This window comes from Micropterus salmoides, unplaced genomic scaffold (assembly GCF_014851395.1).
Source record: "Micropterus salmoides isolate LMB-PRFRI ecotype aquatic unplaced genomic scaffold, ASM1485139v1 Ms_hic_scaffold_8, whole genome shotgun sequence".
Lineage (NCBI taxonomy): Eukaryota > Metazoa > Chordata > Actinopteri > Centrarchiformes > Centrarchidae > Micropterus > Micropterus salmoides.
The window spans coordinates 30,208,114-30,229,951 of record NW_024044570.1 but is presented as its reverse complement, the minus strand read 5'-3'; the positions used below and the strand labels follow the sequence as shown (position 1 = coordinate 30,229,951).

General features: G+C 42.8%; 1 protein-coding gene across 2 annotated transcripts in view; it reads left to right on the top strand.

The window, feature by feature from the left end:
- znf423 (zinc finger protein 423) overlaps nt 1-18,697 on the top strand; it is a 144,471-nt gene extending 125,774 nt beyond the window's left edge. For both annotated transcript variants that reach the window (XM_038705624.1, XM_038705625.1), the window contains exons 19-21: nt 3,253-3,384; nt 5,320-5,435; nt 17,730-18,697. In XM_038705624.1, the coding sequence (XP_038561552.1) occupies nt 3,253-3,384; nt 5,320-5,435; nt 17,730-17,759 (278 nt within the window). In that variant the 3' untranslated portion in view covers nt 17,760-18,697. The remainder of the gene's footprint in view (nt 1-3,252; nt 3,385-5,319; nt 5,436-17,729) is intronic.
- The last annotated feature ends 3,141 nt before the right edge of the window (nt 18,698-21,838 follow it).

Genomic DNA, 21,838 nt, shown 5'->3' with positions numbered 1-21,838 from the left:
CTCTCTGCACCTCACTGTTTTCCCTTCAATTCTCTCTCTGTCTCTGTCTTTCTCTTTCCCTCTCTCACTGCAGTTTTGTCTTTTTTCATCTGTAGCCACTTTTTTTCACTCACACAATAATTGATTGACCGTTAATTAGCTTCTAAAGTTTCAGTTGTATGGTTGTTCGTCTGTGTGTGGTGCACCAGACTCATGCTTGCACATTCTCCCACACACAGTAAAAAAATGCTTGCACTGATGAAATGTGGAGATTAGGACTGAAACGATCAACAGAATATGATTCAACAACAATTTTGATAATCGATAAATCATTCAAGTAAATTTTTAGGGAAACATTTGCTGCTTGTCAGCTGTGAGTTTGTTGCCTTAGTTTACTGACATTTAATAGGCTAAATGATTAATTAAATATTTGAATTAGAAAAATAATCATTAATTGCAGCCTTAGTTGAGATAATAAAAACACACTTTTTTGTAAATTCCCCCAAATATGGTTTTATTTTTTATGTTTGGCAGCACTGAAGGGGTAGATTTTTGTAGAAAATGAGTGAAGCATAACAGTATATGCCAAATAACTTGTGTTTTGTGGAGCAGTTTCGTTTGCTTTAATAGGAGCCAGTCATAATCACATTTCAAGTGTGCAGTTGGTGTTTTTTGTTTTTGTAATTGAAACTTAAATACCTGCAGTAACTTTGTCATATACAGCACGTATCAGGCCAGTGAGGATGTCAGGGTCTAATAGGCACATCATTGTGTACATGTGAAGGTAGCTGATGTTTGACCACTTTCTCTGATCCTGGCAGCGTGGGAGGATGCGAGCCAACTTCTGAAGAGAGCATTACCCCTACTGAGGGCAAGAGCTTTTACGGTGCCTTCTACGGTGCTGCCCCCCCCCCCCCCCCCCACACACACAGTGAGATCACTGAAGCGTAGGCATTACTTACTTATTCACCCTCTGTTTCTATCTGTGCCTTTTGTATCGCTGTATCACTTTGTCTCAGTTGTGTCTTTGTGGAGTTGAAACAATAATTTTCTCTTTTGAGAAAATTCATTGTTAAGACGAGGAATACTTCATTCTTTCATTATACGATAATTAAAATATGAAACATGACAATTGATTAAACTGGTTGTGCTGTACACTCCTCCGTCTCTCTCTCTCTCTCTGTGTCTCGCTCCATGTCACTCTCTCCTGCTGTTTCAATCTCCTAGTAAATGATAATGAACCTCTATCTGCCTCAGTATGTCGCGGACACACTGGCGCCCCACACAACCTCGCAGCCTTTGAGGTTTGTGTGTGCGTCTGTGTGTGTGGACAGGGGATGTTTGGGGACCGGGACCATGGAGCATACCATCTCATCCATATAAGCCCATGTGGCACCCACCTCACATACACACACACGCACACGCACACACGTATACACACACACTCCCCCACAGCTATTGAGACGGGATTAGGGCACCCTTGTGTCGGCCTTTGAGGCAAGGAGAGATAAGAATCTTTGTGTGTGTGTGTGCGTATTAGTCAGTATGGGTGTCATGGATGTATGATTGAAGACGTTATTAACCCCGCGATCCCCTGCAGCTCTGCAGCTGAAGTTCTGCAGACTGTTTGAATGTAGGTGTGTGTGCGTGCGTGCGTATGCTCGTGTTTGTACATACAAACTTACAGGACATTAGATAAGTGGCAAAAAGGGGAAAAAAGACACAAATGGTGTGTATGTCTGAGTCAGTATGTGTTACTGTGTGTCCCTGTGTGTGTTCAACTCCACAAGGGGTCACAGATTGGCCCGCAGAAGACACCATCTGATGTCTCCAGGCTGTACAGTCCTATGGTGTGCGTGTGTGTGTGTGGCCACATGCGGGGTGTGTGTGTGTGTGTGTGTGTGGGGCAACTGGGGCGTTAGTCCTGTATGGTACAATGGTGATAAGGACAACAGGCGGGAGACCTGATCGTCAAGGGGTGCGCGTGTGTGTATTTACGACGCCCACCTTTCATCTGGCCTTTCACCATGGGTGTTGTGATGTCACTCACACCTTCTTTAAATAGACACACAAACATTGGTATAATCCCAAGTGAGAATAACAAGGGAGGCTGGGCTGTGGACAGTCTCTTGTGTGTTTTGTGATAAAGATATAGCTGATCACATTTGAATGTGATCTCCGCTCTCTTGGTCTCTCATAGTTAATTTTCCTTCATCTCTTTTATGTAGAGGTCCTCATTACTTCTTTACATGGAAACACTGCGTGTACAATGTGTGACTTATGATGCATTGACAAAGTGGGGCATGTAAAATCATTTAGCTACTGTATACACCAGCAAAGTCTGAAAGAGCACGGGTTTGGACCTGGTAGTAAAGAGACATTCACAGACTAAAAAAGTGTAGTATATGCGAAGAGAGGTAATAAGGGGTGGGGGGTTTGAATTGGAGCCCACACAAATTAGTCAGCAAGTGATGGACCAAGAGGGACGATAAGGGGACGTGGAGGCAGGAGCGGGCACTGGGAGGGATGGATGAGTGACTGCAGTGGGGGAGGGCAGCTAACGAGGACAGAGGGAGGGAAGGGAGGATGACTATAGGAAGGGTAGATCATCCACAGCCCCGGTGGGGAGGACAGGCAATTACCAGTTGGGGCAGACATGGCACTGGGATTGGTGTGTGTGAGTGTTTGGGGAGGGTAAGGGAGAAGGAAAAATGAAAGGAGAGCATGCAGCAGGGGAGAGTAGGGAGTGTATGATGCAACCTACATCATAATGTGTGTCTTAACAACTTGACTGATCTGGAGCTGAGCCTTATGATCAATTTTTTTATTTTTTACATGAAAATGTTTTCCAATGGTGTAGGATGTGCTCGATTGCACCTCGCAGTTCAGTTGATCTTTTTATATAGTACACGGGGGGGGGGGCACAAGTGTAAGTAATAACATGCCTAATTTTTGCATTGTGCTTAGCTGCTGGAAGAGAGCCATTGTTAATGTTATTAGTTCCACCTGTGAAGTTTCTACTAAGAAAAGTACATGTCTCTTCTATCACTATTCCAGTCATAGCTGTCTGGTTTACAATTGCATTTCTTATTATCTGTGTTAGCAGTTTCCTGTTTTGCCAGTGTATATAATATGCCACTGTCTAGCAGATTCTGTATGTGCATAAGACATCTGTCGTGAGTACTGTATTAATGTTCTAAAATGATGTCATATGTTCCTGTTTTCGTGTTGGTTAATCCAACCTACACATGCGTGTCTGTCTCCTATTTGCAGAGGAGGGCATCAATCACGAGTGCAAGCTGTGTAACCAGATGTTTGATTCACCTGCCAAGCTGCTTTGCCACCTGATAGAGCACAGCTTTGAAGGCATGGGAGGTACCTTCAAGTGTCCCGTCTGCTTCACAGGTGAGAGACAGACACACACACAAACACACGTTCACCTTCAAGGGCAGTAGCACAGAAAACGCACTTGTGTCCTGTTTGCTTTGCATTTAAAATGGGCTCTGAAACATGGAGATGCATACTGTACACAAAAACTAGCACACATACATACAAGCACTGCACAGCAGGGACACAGGCTCGGCCAGGATTGGCCTGAATAATGACATACACAAGTGCCCTAGTATACCATAAGAAACCATTAACAGTAAGGAAAACACTTTTACAGCACTGTATATGACCAATGAAATATAAATTACTAGATTAGACAGCCTTAAGCTAATGCTAAATAATTATTGTTGAACTGTTTTGCTTTGTGTCTTAATTGCTTTATAATCTGTTCTATTTATAGATGAATACGAACCATTACCATGCCAGTCAGTGTGTCCACTACATTTTCTCTAAGCACCAAAATACTCACATCTTATCACTTGTTTTGGTAACAATGCAAGATGAGGTTAATATTGAAGCTGGTTTGCACTTAAATCTTCCCTGGCGTCAGCTCCACTGCATGTTGTGGCTCAGAAATGGCTCTCTCTGGGTTACCTGCATCATGATACATAGAGTAAATGTGCTGCAACGGCTGTAAAGTTTACGGTAAGATCACATTAGGAAAATTCATTGTTTTAACATTTCTAACTGTGGGAGTAATATTCCAGCAGGGTGTTGCTGTTTAAAGTAGTACTGATAAAAGTCTGCGTGTGCAAAAGTGTATGCAATAATATCTCCAAATAGGCGAAATATGAACTACTGTATGTCTCTAAAATCCACTGGAGGACCCACAAAACATGCTGGATGACCAAATTAGGCCTGTGGTGTTCAGAGTTTCATTCAACACAGTATTTTTTTAGAAACTAAGTCTGGACCTTTGCTGTCTCCCTACCTCCCATCTCTTGACTCTCGATCCCCATACGCTCTCTCTCTCTCTCTCTATTTCTCCATGTCACTTCCTCACTCTCTTTCCCTGCCTCAATTGTTGAGTTTGCCCCCCCCCCCCCCCCCCCAGGTACACAGCAACGCTTTAAACTTTAACTCTATTCCTTGGTGGCTTATGAATTAGTAAGATGGGCACCACTCCTAAGGGGAGGCTTAATAATTCAACACACACACTCAGAGTGAAAACTAAAAGTTTACTGAAACAAAGGGGAGAGAAAGAAAGAGAACAGTGTATGCGATAACACTGGGGCGGAAGTTAAAAAAGAAGAGATAATTTATTGATAAATATCACAAGGTCTGCTGAGGATAGCTCTTCCTGTTTTCCCTCCTTCTTTCTCTTGCTCCCTTCTGTCTTTTCTTTCAATCCAATATACTCCTTCCTTTCCAGCCAGCCAGTCATTTGCTTTGTGTGTTTATGTGTGTGTTTGTAGGGTTGTTATACAGAAAACTCCATTTGGTTCATTCTCTACCTCTACAGTATATAGAAGATAGTTCAGTACTTATCTTGGGTTGTTAATTGTAACTGTCCTGTAACAGTACCTCATTAGATCAGACATGAGACATGCCTTAGCTGTGACAAGGTTGCAGTTAATTAAGAGTCTACTCTTCAGTAATACAAAGATACATGTACTGTAGTCTCAATCATGTCCCAAAAAATTTAAGTTGTCTTCCACTGATCTTCCACAGGTTCAGTTTTCTCCAAATCTTGAAACTGCTGAACATTATGTTGTCTTGAGTTTGGCACCACACTACTGGTCCCAGCAATAGACATGCCCACAACGATTCAAATTCATCTGGTATTTTGCCTAATAGGCAAATCTCAACTGGTTCGGCTCCTTGAGCTAATTTCCTTGAATTTTTGGCCTGTGGGATTATCTTAAAAGCCATCAGTCATGGTAAACATTGGTTAATTGACTTCCTCTAATAAACACTGCGTAACTTGTGCTGCATTTGTTCCTTTCCCAGTGTTTGTGCAGGCCAACAAGCTCCAACAGCACATTTTTGCCGTCCACGGCCAGGAAGACAAGATCTACGACTGTTCCCAGTGTCCACAGAAGTTCTTCTTTCAGACAGAACTACAGGTACGTCGCCTTAATCCTATCTGTGTTGTCTGGCATTAATTAGGAAATGATTGTGTGCAGGTCCTTACATGCTGCCTCACGCTATAGTAAGTAGTTTGTGTGGCTACGGAGACTCAAGTGTCGTTGATTAATATTCTAAACCCAGAAAATATGAAAATTTTTCCTGTACCTACCTGATTAGACGACCTTGTTTCTGGCTCTCTTCCTTTATTCATCTCAGTCATTACACCCCTCCCTTCCTCCCTCCCTCCCTTCTTTCTAGGTGTCCACCCATCTCTCTATATACAGTAACCTTCCCCAGTCCCTCCTTCCGACTGTACTGGATCATTTTACAGAATCCCTCTATTTACTGTTCATCTCTGTATTTCTTCTTCCAACCCTTTTTCCATTCCTGTGTCCCTCCCCTTCCATCTCTCCTCATGAGGTCTGAACAGGGTTCTGGCAAGCTTCATGTCATTAGGGTCCAGACATATGATTGTGTATTTGTGTGTGTGTGTTGGTGTGCGCGTGCATGCGTATAAAGGAAAAAGAAAGGATATAAGTCACCCAAGAGTAGGTCCTGGGCCAGCTGTGGCCAGGTCTGTGATGATGTAAACCTCCCTGCCCTCTTCCATTTCTTCTCCTCTTGTGCCCTTTTGGCACCAGACTAGTGACCTGCAGAATCTACAGGTCAAACATCAGCCCTGTTAAAGGTGAAATTCTTTCACTTTCTTTCATGCTGTTGCCTGCTGGACTGACAACTTGAGGTGGGTGTTAAAGACGGCATAGTCGGAGTAGAAGATTGTGTGAAAGTCTCCAGTTCATTTGAATCCACAACTAAAATTGGACACTTTAGCCAGAGGAATGATACTAGTTCTGGGCTCATGATTAATTATGCTTACAATACAAACATGTGTGTGACGCATCTCTTCCAGTGTGCAGCTCTCTTTTGAGGGGAATTTAATTTATTTCACTGTCAACCAGGACAGGCTCAACCCTACAAGCCATAGACAGATGACAAACTGATCATTAAGTCACATTAGCAGAGTATCTCCAACTACAATGCATTTCTGGGTGACTCCACTACAAAGTTGACAAAACATATAGTTAATTCGCAATCTTTGGCCATAACCTTGCAGTGTAAAACTCTACAAAGTCTACTTCAGAAAGATAGAGTCGAGTTTGTAGATAGTAATATTGACGCCTTTTCAGTAGTTTGGTTGATAATAGCACAAGGCTTTCACTCTATAATAAGGGCTTCATTCGACGGGTACAAAATAGGAGGAGTGACTGGTGTGCAGGCTGTTGTCAACAGAGATTTAGACAACAATAAAAGATAGAAATCCTACATAAGAAATTCTACCAGGGATTATTTGAATTTACGAAAAGCCTGCCCCAGCCACCACACACAAACAGACCCACACACACAAAGTGGCAGTGATGTAGGGCCGAAGGTGGTGGGCATATGGCTGGCCAGTCCATTTAACAGCAGGGTGACTGCTGGACCCTGTCGGTTAATGTCCACATACAGGCACCACTCACACCTCACACACTCACCTCCACATAAAGGCACAGTGGATGCCACACACAAACACCTCCACTGCCCCTGTACACATCCTCCATCCCAGATGACTCCTCTCCTGTTGTCCGACCAGGTCACAACATCTTTATAGACTGATGAATAATAATCGGTTGGATACATCAGTGTTATGTTTGGATTCAAAAGAACGCTCTCTCACACTGCAGGCCCAGTTAAGGTCTGCTTTTACTTTTTTATTTACATTAATACATTGTAAACTTCAACAATCAGTGTTCGTAGTTCAGGGTGGAGTCACAGGAAGACAAACTACACAGTGTACTGTAAAATCCATTGTAAAAAGTGTAACAATGCCAATTTAATCAGTATGTTAAATTTAAGAAATTTGAAAAAAAGCATTCACCTGTTGTCAAAACATTTTTTAATGCTATTGACTACACCTCATCACATCAAGCTACTTGTAATACACATTTTGTAGGATTATCTGAGGGGGAGTAGAGTTTGATCAGGTCAGAAGAGCTTAATTCTGTTGTTTTCATTCCAACTAAGTTGAGCTCAGTTCAACTTATTTCCTCCCTCAGCTCCTTACACTTCCTCCTCTTTGGCTGCTACACTGTGGCTATATCCATCTTGTTACTCGTTGGTCCTGGCCCAAGTGTGTGTGTGAGAGAGAGTGTGTGAGAGAACTTGCAGCCCGAGCCTGACCTGCCACAGCTCCATTGCCCCATGGGAGGGCTCTCTAAGTGGGCTAGACAGAAAGGCTGACTGGGGGAGATGGAGAGCTACAACCGTGGAGGTTAATGCTACTGCTAGCTGTTATCGCGAGTGTGTTTGTGTGTGCGTGTGTGTGTGCATGCATCTGCCAGAGAATGGAATGGGGTAATTTGTGTGTTTTAATGAGGTGCGGATGGATGAAGAAGGCTTGTTGGCCAGCTAGAGAAGGCTTTGGCCTCTTTCAACCCCTCAGAGGGGCCATATGATGTCCAGCTCACTCTCTCTTTCTCTCTCTCTCCATCTCACACACACACACCCAAGGGTCACCGCTGCACGGACACATCACTGCATCATCCCCTCTCCCTCCTGACTGCACTCTTTCCATCTCCGTCGCTCCCTCTGCATACAAAGACCATCGCTTTCTCTCCACCACCCTCTCAGTCATTTGCCTTCACCTCTCTATCCATCTCTTACACATACACTTACACAATTTTCACTTTCTCTCTTCCTGTCTCTCTCCCTCCTTCTCGTTCTGTCTTCCTCCCTCTCTCTGACTCCCTTCGTCTGTCCCTGAAGAACCAGCCCCTATGCATATTTTAGCCCCTCTCCTCTCTTCCTCTCTTCTGTGCCTCTCCCCAGTGCCCCATAAATAGTGCAGACGTAAGCTGGTAAATAAGAGATGTTTTGTGTGTGTGTGTGTGTGTGTGTGTGTGTGTGTGTGTGTGTGTAAATAAGAAATGCTGTGGCCCTGATCAGTGAGGTCCTTCTGGATCTCTCTCTGCTTTTACTCCCAGACTTCACACACGGCTTTGCTCATTCCCTCTGTTTTAGTTTCTTTCTCTCGTTAGCAATTAGCATGACAGCGGAAACCGTTTTAGATATAGGCCTGTTTAAGAGTGCATGATTGCCATTATGTAACCAGTATCCAAATATCTACAGCATGTACTGTTTTATGGTCTTTGGAGACAGTGTTTCCCTCTTGTAGAAGTATACCTACTTTGACTCAGTCATCCAGCTCTATATCAGCCCTGGCTCTCTCCCATGTTACATTCCCTGACAGGCTTCTTGATTTTCACATTCTTTTTAAGCCTCCAGGGGGTGCTATACTGCTGCTTCTGCCCTCAATGCTTCCTCCAATCCCTCGCTCCATCCATCACTCTTGCACTCCTCCCCAGTCATCCCTTTTTTTTTCTGCCTTTGCGTCTGTTGTGCTACACAATTTCCTTTAGCACTGGTAAATATTTAAACACTGCTAGATGGGTGGATTGCTGGTCAGATGAATAAATGGATGGGGGGGGGGGCGTTTGTTTGTTTGTGTGTTGATTCCCTCCACCGAATCTTCCTCCTTCCCCTGTGTCCCGGCGGTGTTGAATATTTGAGAGTTGTGCGCACACACAACCACAAAGACGAGCAGGATTAAAAGAACATGTACAATAGTGTACGCACATGATGGTTGAAGGGATAGACGGAGAGATTACAGTACGTTTTAACACAGTTGGAACACTTCCCAACATCAGAGCTACTACTCAGTAACAATTGTAATTTGTATTCAGCCAGTATGTAGTAATCTCCTTAGCCGTTACTGTATGTTGTAGGTGTACCTGGAAAATTAAAAAAACATTTAAAGCTTTTCCCTCAGAGCTAAAGTAATGAATAAAATCTTTATTTTGGTAGTTAATGCAGAGCAGACTGCGGTTGGGATCAGGGTTGGGTGGGTGTGTGTGTGTGTGTGTGAGAGAGAGAGAAAAAGAGAGCTGTGGTTAGTAGTCTGTCTGTGAATAACGTTGTCTTTGTCTTTCTCTGAATCGAAGAGCCTCACTGTCTTCCTCTAACTGAATTATGGAAAGGTATGTAGCCTATGTGGCTGAACTGGCAATAGGGCTTTGTATGTGTGTGTGTATGTGCGTTTGCTATTGTCTGGGTGTTGCAGTCAGTTGTGAGTGTTGTGTCAAGTTATAGTTTGTAGTCTCCGATCCATATATCCCTTGGCGCTGTGTGTGTGTGTGTGTGTGTGTGTGCGTACACGTATATGAATTTGATCCGTAGATCCCTGTGGCGTTCCAGGGGAGCGCACTCAGCTGCCCCACCGCTCACTGGGAGATTCTCTGTTATTAGAATGGGGACCTGGGATGCGCGCACGCACACACTCACACACACACACACTCTTACCTCCCTGAATCCCTGGACTTGAAGGTATTTGCAGCAGGGGAAAGAGAGACAGAAACAAAAAGAGATTCAAAACAAAAGAGAGAGGTAGCGAGACATACTGAGAGAGACTGCAAGCCAGCCCTACCTGGTACAACAGCTACCATTACCACAGTACCACAGCTACAGCCATTTCTAGTGTTACTAGAAGTACTGCTTATTTTACAGGGCTACTAATTTAAAACAAACTTGATTATGGAAGTAGTTGTACAAAAGGCATAGAACACAAACAAATCATTAAAACTGTAAAGGGTAATTTTTCCATTGCATCTAACTGTCCTTAGTCTTGCCCAGTTTTTCCCCCTCTGGCCACCTAAGGAAAAATTGCATACAAATTGTGTCCGTAGCTGTTAACACTGTTATGACTTTTGTAGTATTCATTGTTCAACACTGTGAATGCAAAGCACATTCTGTTCACGTTGGGTTTGGATAGAAGAAAGAAAATCTCAATGTGGGACCATTTAATCATCCAGAAATATTATGTTTATATGCGTGTGTACACCTCTGCGTGTTTGCATTTATGCTTTGAGGAACCAGAACACAGTAAAAAACATACACAGTGGGTCTCAGTGAGGGAGAAGACAGAGGGGAAAAAAAAAAGTCGAAAGAAGTAAGTTTTGCTTTGATGTAAAGTGGAGGAACAAACGGGCGGGATGCAGAGAGACAAAGACGGACCGATTGAGACAGAGATAAGCAGAATCAGGGGCAGATGCAGAGGAATTACACTGTATGAGCCAACACCTGGAGGGCTTCTAACAGCTTGGACCGTGTTCCTGTCATTTGGTTTGTGTGTGTGTGTGACAGGTGAACAGAGGCAATGTGTCACAGAACAGGACAGACTCTGCGTGGTGTAGTGTTCTGTCAGCCCTGCCAAAGTACAGTCATACAGATATGGGCACGGCACACAATAACACACTACATCTCATCACAACAGTTGAAAAACACAAGTCATTCATTTATTTGGCTCTGTGTAATAATTCTCGAAAGTATCTGTGTTAATGTTTTGTCTGACTTTTGACGCTTCTGACACTCATCATACAAGCATACATTTATTGTCTTGTATTGTACCTATTAACTCAGTGGTTCAGTCCTTTTTTAAAATGGAGTGGCTTCTTGCAACCCATCTTCAAAGGGTGAAAATGTCTATGGCTGCAACTATTATTTTCATTATGAAATAATCTGCTGAATATATTCTTGACTAATTGTTTGTCCTATAAAATGTTAGAATATACTGAAAAACTTCCAACAAAAATTTTTAGAGCCCAAATGGATGGATTCAAATCTGAAAATATTCATGATCGAGATGCTGAAACCAGAAATGTTTTGGCATTCGTGCTTAATAAAATGATCTAAACAATTATGCAGTAATCAAAATAGTTGCAGTTTATTCTCCAACAACGAAGCAATGAATTGTTTCAGCTGTACATACTCCATGTCCATGTATTTCAACCAAGTCAGACAAACACTTTAAGTTATTTCAGTAATTGTTACAGGTCTTTTAGTGCAAAGGTTTAGAGGACCTTCTCAGAAAATGAATCTAATTCTGTGAACCATGTTTTTCTTGATCTCTTAATCAGTGCTTCCTCTGTTGAAAATTTTAATGATAGAAGGGAATGACACAACTAAAAATACATATCCTCATGGTTTGGCTGGCACATTCTTCAGGCAGACGCATGCACACAGACACTTCTACTGTGTCACTGCTCTTTCTATTCCTTCCTCACTTAATGTATCAACCCAACTCATACTTCTTTCCTCCTTCACTCATCCATCTTTATGTTAGTGCTCTCTCTGTTTTTCTTTCTGCCAGTTGAGGGTGCACGGTAATCAAAAAAAAAAAACTGGCACCCTATGGGGATTGGGCGTGTGCAGTAATATGACAGTGACACGGAAAGCCAGCACGCTCTGCTGAATTGTGAGCTTGTGTGTGTGTTGGGTGGGTCATGTCTGTGCATTTATTTGTACATCTGTAACCTTTATTTGCATTTTTTATTTGTCTGCCTGTCATTTTGCATTAGTGTGTGTGTGTGTGTGTGTGTGTTTGTGTTGCTTGCACAAATTTTATACATTCAGCGTCCTGCCTGTATTTATACAAGTGTGTTTTTGGATGCTTGTGTATATGTTTGTCTGTCTTGTCACCCATGTCTGCAGGCTCCAGTCTCATCTGGCACTCAGCTTCACAGTCTACAAGGACCACATTGCTCGGTCCTGAGAGTACTCTGTGTGTCTGTGTGTATGTGTGTGTGGGGGGGGGGGTCATTCATTTTTTGAATATACCCACATTTTTCTCTAATGGTGTGACTCAAATGTGTCATGTGGCGCTCAGGAATGATCGGTTATTTGTGCTGGAGGTGAGATCATTTCCTATTTTGTGTAACGGCTTCCAGCGGGGAGCCCTCGCCTACGCTGTGAATCTGGTGTAGATCCATGCGTGTTTGCCTTTGACATTGTGCTTGTGCATGTGTATGTGTGCGCCCTTCATGCTGTGAGTGTATTTTGGGTTGTGTTTACTGGTCCAAACCTGGCTGTTCGGGCCAGTAGCAACAGGAGAGGGGAAGTCCCCTGGGAGAAAGAAAGGGAGGGAGCACTCCAAACAGGACATGGTCAGAGAGGTCATTGTGAGAAAAGTAGGGGTCATTGTGACTTGGCTGGAAAGGTTTTGGATCGATGATTTGATCATACATAGAGTTCCATTTGTGATAAGAGAAAGAGAGATGATGGGGAGAGACAGGGACAAAGACAGGCAAAGAGAAATGGAGGAGTGGGAGGGGAGCAGGGAATACGTGTCGGTGGGATGTTAAGGGCAGGGGGTGCGTTTATTTTCGATCTGCTCCCGAGGCAGCATCCTGTCCTGGATGGGTGGGGCTAAAGACAAGCCAGGGAGCAGAGGAAGAGGGCTAAGACAGCCCATCTGCTATTCCCAGACACACACACACACACACACACACACACACACACACAGACACAGACATAGACACGCTCACTGTTGGAAGAGTGTCAACTCTGAGCTATAAATACTCTGAACCCAAAGAAGACCACAAGGCGACAAAGGTGATTTTTCATTTGGTGTTAAAAACGGCAGTGGAGATGGGGCACACGTACCCTCGCGCTCTCTCTCTCTCTCTCTCTCTCTCACACACACACACACACACACACTCTCTCTCAAGACGCACACATCATTTGGACCACCTCCAATTACCCCCACATACACACACTTGTCAAGAATTCACATACTGACAGACGCTCGCTGATACATGAAGGTAGCACAGGCGCACACACACACACACACACACACACACACACACACACACACACACACGGCATTGTTCCAACAGCAGTGCTTCCTCTTCCTGTGTCTGTTAGAGACGTGGCACCTACATTTCAAGGTGTAGTTGTTAAGTTTTCATGTTTGTGTGTTCAAGTAACTGAGACAAAGTTATCTGCCGTCCTACTGACTTGGCCCACAAACAAGGTCATCGCCATGTGCGTCAGTGGCAAAGTCTGGTTGTTCTCATTCTTATTTTACTCTAATCTGATCTTTCAAGATGAGGGTTTTTGTGGGGTTTTATTTATTTTTTTCTGTCCAGATGGCGCATGCAAACAGACACCTACGTGTTTCTGCTGCACAGATGAAGCTGACCAGGCATAACACTGATCCTGTCCATGCCCATACCATCACATGTGTATTAAAAGTGACAGTGGTGCTCCTCCACCCCTCTAAAACACAACCATCAGCATCATCACCACAACACAAATGCACACGCACACATTTAGTGTGTAATGTAGTAGATGGCAGAGAAGAGCAGGACAAGGCAGATTAGATTTTCTCTTATCTCTATCTCTCGGTTTCCTCTGTCATACCCTTCTCCCTTTCCCCATGAGACTGTGTGTGTGTGTGTGTGTGTGTGTGTGTGTGTGTGTGAGTGAACTATTATGTATTCTAGTCTTTGCATTTTGTCTTGGCATTGTGTGTCTGTGCATGCATGTCCTCTTAGCTGCGAGTCCAAGTCTGTGAATGCATTCCTGTGTGTGTGCGCGTCTGGCAGTTCTGTGCACGAGTAATGCGACAGGGCCATATTTCCCCTGGGCCCAGGGCTCTGCAGGCTTTAGCCTTGCTCTCTCTAAGCAGTTTAGGAAAAACAATGACAGGCCTCTGTATTGACTGGTCTGGCCTGGTTTGGCCTGCAAAGATGGGGCTGTTCTCACTACAGCACACACACACCCTCTGCTATGAAAAGAACAGTAGAAACATGGTGAGATGAAGTTCACACTAGGGTTCATGTTCATATTTATTTAATTTAGGCCTTATAGGAAGTGAGTTTGAGAAAACAACACAATCCCTATTGATGCCCCAAGTTTGAGGAGGCTGTTTGTTTAACAGAAATAAATACACTTCCCATTTGAATAAGTACACAAACGAATACAGCAGAAGGCAGTAGAATACAATACAATGCATACCAACAATGGCTGCAAAGTCATATTGAAGCTATCCTGATTCTTGTGTTCGTACCATAAATCTTCACATAGAGGTTGAAGCTTTTCATGTCTCTGTTGAAGAGGGAAACACATTTGTATTATCTTTTTGTAAAAAGCCTTCCTGTTGTTGTTTACTCTCAATGCAAATTCTTTTTCACATTAAAACACCTTCAGAAGACACATAATCCCTTGGCTTTGCTGGAAGGCTTTTATTGTGAAACATCTGCAGTTGTGGTGTTTCATTAGAGGCAGCTTGGTTTGAGAATTTGACCACACTAATTACAGGGCTAGAACAACACTAAACAGTCTTCTCTTATTCCGCCGCTTCACTCTCTTCTCCTCCCTCTGTCACGCCATTTTATTCCTGTAGAATATATCAATTACTCTGCTGTAGAGCAGATGTCACACTGTGACACACACACAAACTCACACACACTTCTGATCGATTGCACTGCTGCATAATCAATGCCAAGCTCCCCAACAACAACGTAAATGAAGAGAAGTAACTGGGAGGTGTCAGGGTGTGTGTGTGTGCTCGCGCGCCTGTGTGTGCGCCATATGAAGTGTGTAGCGTGGCGGGCTGTTATCCATCCGTCCATTACTTTCCACTCTCATCCCCCCCCCTCATCTCTATCCCTTTCTTCCTCTCTCCCCTTTCCTCTCCTCTGGGCTATTTCCAGCAGTCCACTGCAGCGCCGCGAGCTCCTCCGGGGAGTGGCCGCAGCCTCCCTCCTTCCATTCCTCCCTCCTCTTCCTCTGTCCTTCCTCTCCATCCCTCGCTCCGTCTACAAATCAATACAGCAGCAGCAGGACCCAAAGAACCTGAGGGAAAACACACACTCTCTCTCTCTTTCCCTCTCCTGTCTAGTTTCTTCCTCCCTATTTCCCTTTTTTCCCTTCTTGCAGTCCTTCCACTACTGGGTCCTTTTTACTTTTTTTTTCTCGCCATTAACACTTCTAATGCCTCATATATGACCTCAGTGGTTAGAGGTCATGTAAGGGGCAAGTTTGTAATGACGAAAGCCGGACATGGATGCGGGTCACATGCACTGGACAAAATCCTCTCCTCCCCTTCCCTATGTCTCCTCTCCTCTCTTTTCTTCTCTTCTCCTCTCCTCTCTCCTCTCCTGTTTAAGGTGGTCACATAAAGAGGAATGAGCCTGACCTCTTCTGGCGATGTGAGGAAATGCAGCCAGTTAGCTTGCGGATGGAGCAGGGAGGCTGAGGATGAGAGCAAGCGAGAGAGAGGGGAGGGTTTTCTATCATAACGGGGTCAGTGGCTCCCAATGAGATCTGCTTCCTCACTAGAGAGACCTCCACACACACACACACACACACACACACACAGAAACAGACATTTATTTTTCACTGTCCCGTTCATTATTTTGCTCATTTGCTCAGCCATCCCTCTGAAATCCTTTGTGTGTGTGTGTGTGTGTGTGTGTGTGTAGGACATTAATACCCTTTGCTTTCCCCTGGAAAGGCTAGCTTGGCCTCTAAAGCAGAGTGACAGACACTCTCATACACGGTCGTTCAGCATACACTTGCTGTCTCGCTCTGTCACACACACACACACACACACACACACACACACACACACACACACACACACACTGCAAAGGGCTCAACGAAACATGCACAGCAAGATAAGGGCCATAGAATGACAAATAAGTATTTATCAACCCCAAACCACGTATAATCCTTCACATTTATGTCCCCATCCACCCCTCCTCGCCTCTCTGTTCTGTTCATCCCCCTATCCCCTCCTCTTTTTTTTTTTTTTTTCATTCTCCCATCCACTTTTCTTTTTTGTCCTTTTTTTTCTATCGGTAGTGGGGCCTATCTGTGTGTGTGTGTGAGAGAGAGAGAGAGATTAATCTGAAAAAGCTGCTTTTAGTGGTGGTGAAGGGTGGTGGGGAGGGGGGGCGTTGATTGGGAAGATCTCACTGGGACTTGTGTGTATCTGTAAGTGTGAGTGTGTATGTGTGAAGAATCAGGGATGAGAGGGACGATTTGAGAGGGGGTGTGTGTGTGTGTGAGAGAGAGAGAGAGAACGTTTCACAGGGAGGAAGCTGTACAGTCTGGGGAAAATGAAGAGAGAGGAGGAAGAAAACATCCTAGTGGAAATGTCTCTGATACACACTCAAATTCCCAGAGAAATCTTTCCAGCCATCTCCCCATCTTCTACACACTCACACACAGACAGTATCTCCCCAGCTTTAGATGTGATGCTAGCCAAGTTCCAAACCAGCAAATCCAGATTATCATGAGTTCAGTTCCCCATTGCAGCTGATATGGAACAGCCACAGAGGACTGATTGTGGTGAAGTGTGTTGTTGTGTCTGTGTGTTGAATGTGTGTGTGTGTGTGTGTGTGTGATCATGAGTGCTGAGGCCAACATGTGCATGTGTTACATTTTTGTGTGTAACATTCCCAACACTCCCCAAGGAGAAGCCTGTACAGGCCTATTAACTTCTATTTATGTGTGTGTATTTATCTTTCAGTAAGAAAGTTTAACATATGATTAGTTGCATGTGCGTGCGCAGTATACTGTAGACATGCCTACCTCATGTATGCACACCGTGTCTGAATCTCGGTTCCTCCACTCTAGCTTTTACCTAGAGATCTCTGCATTGGTCTGCCTTTGTGCTCTCAGTGCTGTTGTGAATTTTAATTTTGAAAAAAGGTGTTTTTGCATTGTGATTATGTATTGATGTGTAGCGTGCTGATGCCTTTGGAGGGATGTGTGTGTGTAGGCGTCTCTGAGGTATGGAGACGGTTTCTGTAAAATATTAATCGCAATATCAAAAGGCACGGGGGTTTCACAGATCTGAATAAACAAATCATGGTGCTAGGCTCCCACAGACAAAAAATAATACAGAACAAATACTGTTTGATCTGTAATTATTTGGTTCTGACCAAATCTTGGTTCTGCTTTCATTGGATGACTAGGGTTTTGGGTGGTTTGTCAGAATGTGCAAAAAAACAAGTACATATGTCTGTCATCATCTGTTTTTTCTCACAGAAACCCATGTTGACAATGTTGTGTGTCAAATATGTTTTCCTGTTTCTCAGAATGTTTTGTGTGAGCAGTACTGTACCTACTAATTTATGTTGTAGAGCTGTCTTGTCTGCTGGTCTTGTTTTGTCTGCTTCTTTTCTTCCTTTCTATTCCTCCTCTTTCTCTTCCTTCATCAGACTATGTATAAAGCGAGGAGGCCTTGCTGTCTGTGCTGTGGGAGGCAGTTGTGTTTCTGTTCTCTTCTGTTCTTTTATTGGGTGGGGGTGCAAGTGGAAAGCACTATGCTCACGTAGCCCATTATTTCTCTCATCATGGGTTCTCACTTTTTCTCTCTATCTCTCCCTCTCCCTATCTCCCTCCAGAACCACACACTGAGTCAGCACGCGCAGTGAGACCGGGGCCCGGCAGGATCTCTCGGCTCAGCCGGGGCCCCCGACCCGGAGCCGGCAGGGGACTCCCATCTCCACATCACAGCCAATCAAAGTGTCATTTGCTACTCACATGTAAAACTCTAACGATCGCGCCACTGGGCGCGGCTATTAGGATCAGCGGGGGAAAGGAATATTAATGGGATATGCTATTAAATAAAGAAAGGAAAAAGTGGGTGAGAGAAACGGTAAGAGCTAGATGAAAGAAAGAGAGAAGTGAAAAAAGGTATTGTATGTGCAGTATTTTTTATTGTCCCTGCAAACCCCCACACCAGCTACTTCCCCATCCCCTTCTGTTTTCCTCTCCTCCCACCCGTCACTCCCCAGGTCAGGCATTTTATTTTTTTTAACAAATAGAAAAGGAAAAAAAAGCAAGAAAACGACCTTTTGTTTTGGGATTTTATTAATAGATTGTAGAAAAAAGCTTCACTTTCACTTCCCCTCAGTTGCTTATTGTATTTAACTTCATAGGTGCCAATTTCTTTGATTTTTTTTTCTGCCATATGTGCTTATTTTCTTTGTTTTCATTTTTGTACCTTTCATTTCTCGCCGTAAGTAGGTAATTGTGCTGTGTTGTGATTGTTTGTTTGCCAGTTGTAATATTCCTGAGTTTTTTCCCCCCAACTCTCCTTTTTATGATCATTGTTATATATATTTTTCCTTTTTGTAATTACTATGAAAAAAAGACATCAAACAAAAGTGCAGAAAACCATACAGATGTTTCTTTTTTTGGATTGGGTTTTCCAGTCTCTATGGGGCCTATAATGGTTATTGTAAAAATGAATATCATCGATTTTAGTGCGTCTGGTCAATGACTGCTTTTTAAATGTGAATTAACCAGATTGCAATAATCTAGTACAGAAAAAAAAGATAAAACAAATAAATAAATGACAAATAAAGAATTTCTGTGTGGTGTGCATTTATTCATAAGAAATGAGTCTATGAGCTTGCATGCATATCCACTGAAGTGGCATCAGTCACCAATATCTCTAATATTTATTTATTTATTTTCCAAGTCAGATGGAAATTCTAATGAGGGTGAAGTGATGGTCACAATCAAGGATGAACACCCGTAAGTTCAATTAAGATTTTAAAGAGCAAGGCTTTTATATAGCACATTTTATGCACAAAGGCAGTTCAAAGTGTTTTACATAATGTATTAAGAACATCAGAAGAAATTCTAGCTATATGTGGTTCCTAACATGGGCGTTAAGACCCCTCTATGGGCTCACAAGATGACTAATGGGATATCATTGTGAAATCTGTCTTCAGACCTCTAAAGCAACATTCAAAATCTGCAAAGAAAAAAAAACATTGCACATTACAGCACAGTGGAAGTCTTCATGACCACTCCGTCCAGTGTTTATGTCACTGCAGTGTAAAGCCTTATGTACATCTACATTATTAAATACCTGTAAGCAATACTACCCCAGCAAGTAGGACCAACACACACCGGTAACATGAGATAACTCACCAAAGAGTGCACTGGAGTCAGGAAAACTGAGAGACATCCCTCTTTAGATCACAGTATCGGGTCAATTTCAGATGTCTCATGCCTTCCTATACAAAGATACACCCATGCCCAAGTGTAAGCTTTGATGCACAATTACTGTGGAGGTGACAGAAAATGAAATTTAATGTTGACCAATTCACTTGCTGCTGTGTGAAGAATCCAGGTGGCATTGCACAGTCCTGATTCTAACAATTGTTAAGCAAAATTCTTTCATCTCCACAGACTATGTGTCATGAGCCCTGGGACTGTGCTGCTAGCCAGTCATTATACCCAGGGACTCCTATCACAAGGTAAATGATCACACTTTGCCACAATCATCTCAGAATGTATCTGCTGATGATTGTGATTTTTAGTGGAGTGTGTTCTCAGTTTCACTCATGTCAGTAAGACGTTCATCTTATGTCGCATAAGCCAACAATCAATGCTGTAAGTAACTGAAAACAAATGGAAAATAATAATGTCAATAATAACAGATTTCTATAATAGTGTATATAACAATTCAGTCTAACCAAGTGCCTTGCTTAGCTTAAAAATCTCTTTCACAGGCCTGTTCTAGCCAAGATAACAGCAGCACAAAAACATATATTTCAGACTTATAAATATAATTTTAAAAAAGAATATGAAGTGGATAAACAGTACTGAGATTACAGGAAAAAATTCAAAATTGACAAACAACAGCAGTCAGTGCACCATTAGGCCTACTGAAGAATATAAAAAAATGTATACAATATTTTAATGTTTTAAAAATTAAATGAATTAAGTAAAGGATGAAATAGATAACCCTGATGATGAGATCAAATAATTTAAAATAATCACAACTTAGCAAACATGTTAAATAGTTTTTTTCCCCCTAGTTTGGTGTGGACCTTAGCAATGCATATCAGATATCAGTTCCAGGAGTGTAAACGGTAGTTTCTTGTTCGCAGTTGTTGAAATTGAAATTCCATAAAATTGCCCAAATATGGAAGTAAGATTTCCATAATTCTCCGAAACACAGCCTTGATGTATCATCATCTCTGCAAATTGTTACAGCTAACGCATTAACAAGCAACTACATACTTACACATCCAGCAGACACAGAGCATCGGAAACATCCCATTGAACATGCCTGTGGCCTGATGAATGTAAGGTTTAGTGGATCAAACAGATGTTCACATCTGGTATGAATGAGCAATGAGACTTTGAGCTAAATGCTAACATTCTCACAATGATAATGCTAGCATGTAAATGTTTAGCAGGTGTTTCCCATGTTCACTTGTTCTTAGATTAGTGTGTTAGCATTCTAACATTTGCTAATGACATTACACACTGTACAGCTGAGGCTGATGGGATTGTTCATATTTTTTTTCAGAAACCAAACAATTGGACAAATTGGAATTTTGTGGTGGTAAATAAAAAATATGGGATCACCAATCCATTCTGATGGGGACATGAATGTGTCCCAAGTTTTATGGCAATCCATGAGACATTTCACCTTAAAGCCACATATGTTGTTCTCTTGGTGGTGCTAGAGGAAAGGTCAGGATCACCAAAATCAGTACGATCCATTGTCTGGGAACCATGAATGTCCAAATATTGTGTAAATCCAGGATATTTGTCAGGATAAGTGAAATGTTTGACATGCTGGAGGTGCCAGAGAAAAAGCCGGGAGATCACCAATTAAAATTCATCCTCAGGGTGTCATTATTTATAGTACAACATGTTGTGCCGATCCATGCCGTAGATGTTGAGATATTTCAAAGGAGAAGTGAAAAGTCTGACTGGTTGCTGGTGCTAGAAGAAAGGTCAGGGAGTCACTGAAGCCATTAGGATTTGTATCGGCATGGCTAAAAATATCGCTTAAGTGACCAACCCACTTCCCCCATAAGGAAGGGATCTATTATCTGGCAGTATGAATAGGTGGTATGATTACTGCAAGGAAAAGCTGTTTCATATGGACAAATACTGGGAAAAGTGTGAACCTACACTTTAAGTTGCAAACAGGGAAATGGGAATAGGAAAGATTGTGAAGGATTGTCATCATGGTTATGTGTTGACTGATAATTAATTAGAAGACTAAAACTAAGATAAACTCTTAGTAGCCTACTTAATGCCAGCTCCACTGGTCGTGGTTTTTATGGCTCACTGAGATGTACATTTTTGCAGTGTGCAACCTTCTGTTTCTGCAGTATCTGCGAGTCTGGCCAGCTGAGTATTTGCAGCAGCTGAGAGCGTCCCTGCCAGAAGGCTGTTGCTACGAGGTTACACTCGCAGTACAGTGTAACCTTTCCTCTGCATGCTCACATATGGTATGTCTTGTGTATTAACAGCTCCATAACCACTGGTTCCGAGGTTTTCTGCAGAGAATACAGCAAAACATGGCTTACCCTTCAAGCACATGGTCTTTAGGTTCAAATAATAATACAGTTAAATATGTTCTAGAAATTAAATTGAGTTACTCTCACTTGCAAACACAAGAAGACTGATTATTTGGTACCACTTCCACTTTTTATCAGAAGTGTAAAATGCTGACGGTCCCTTCAGCTGACGT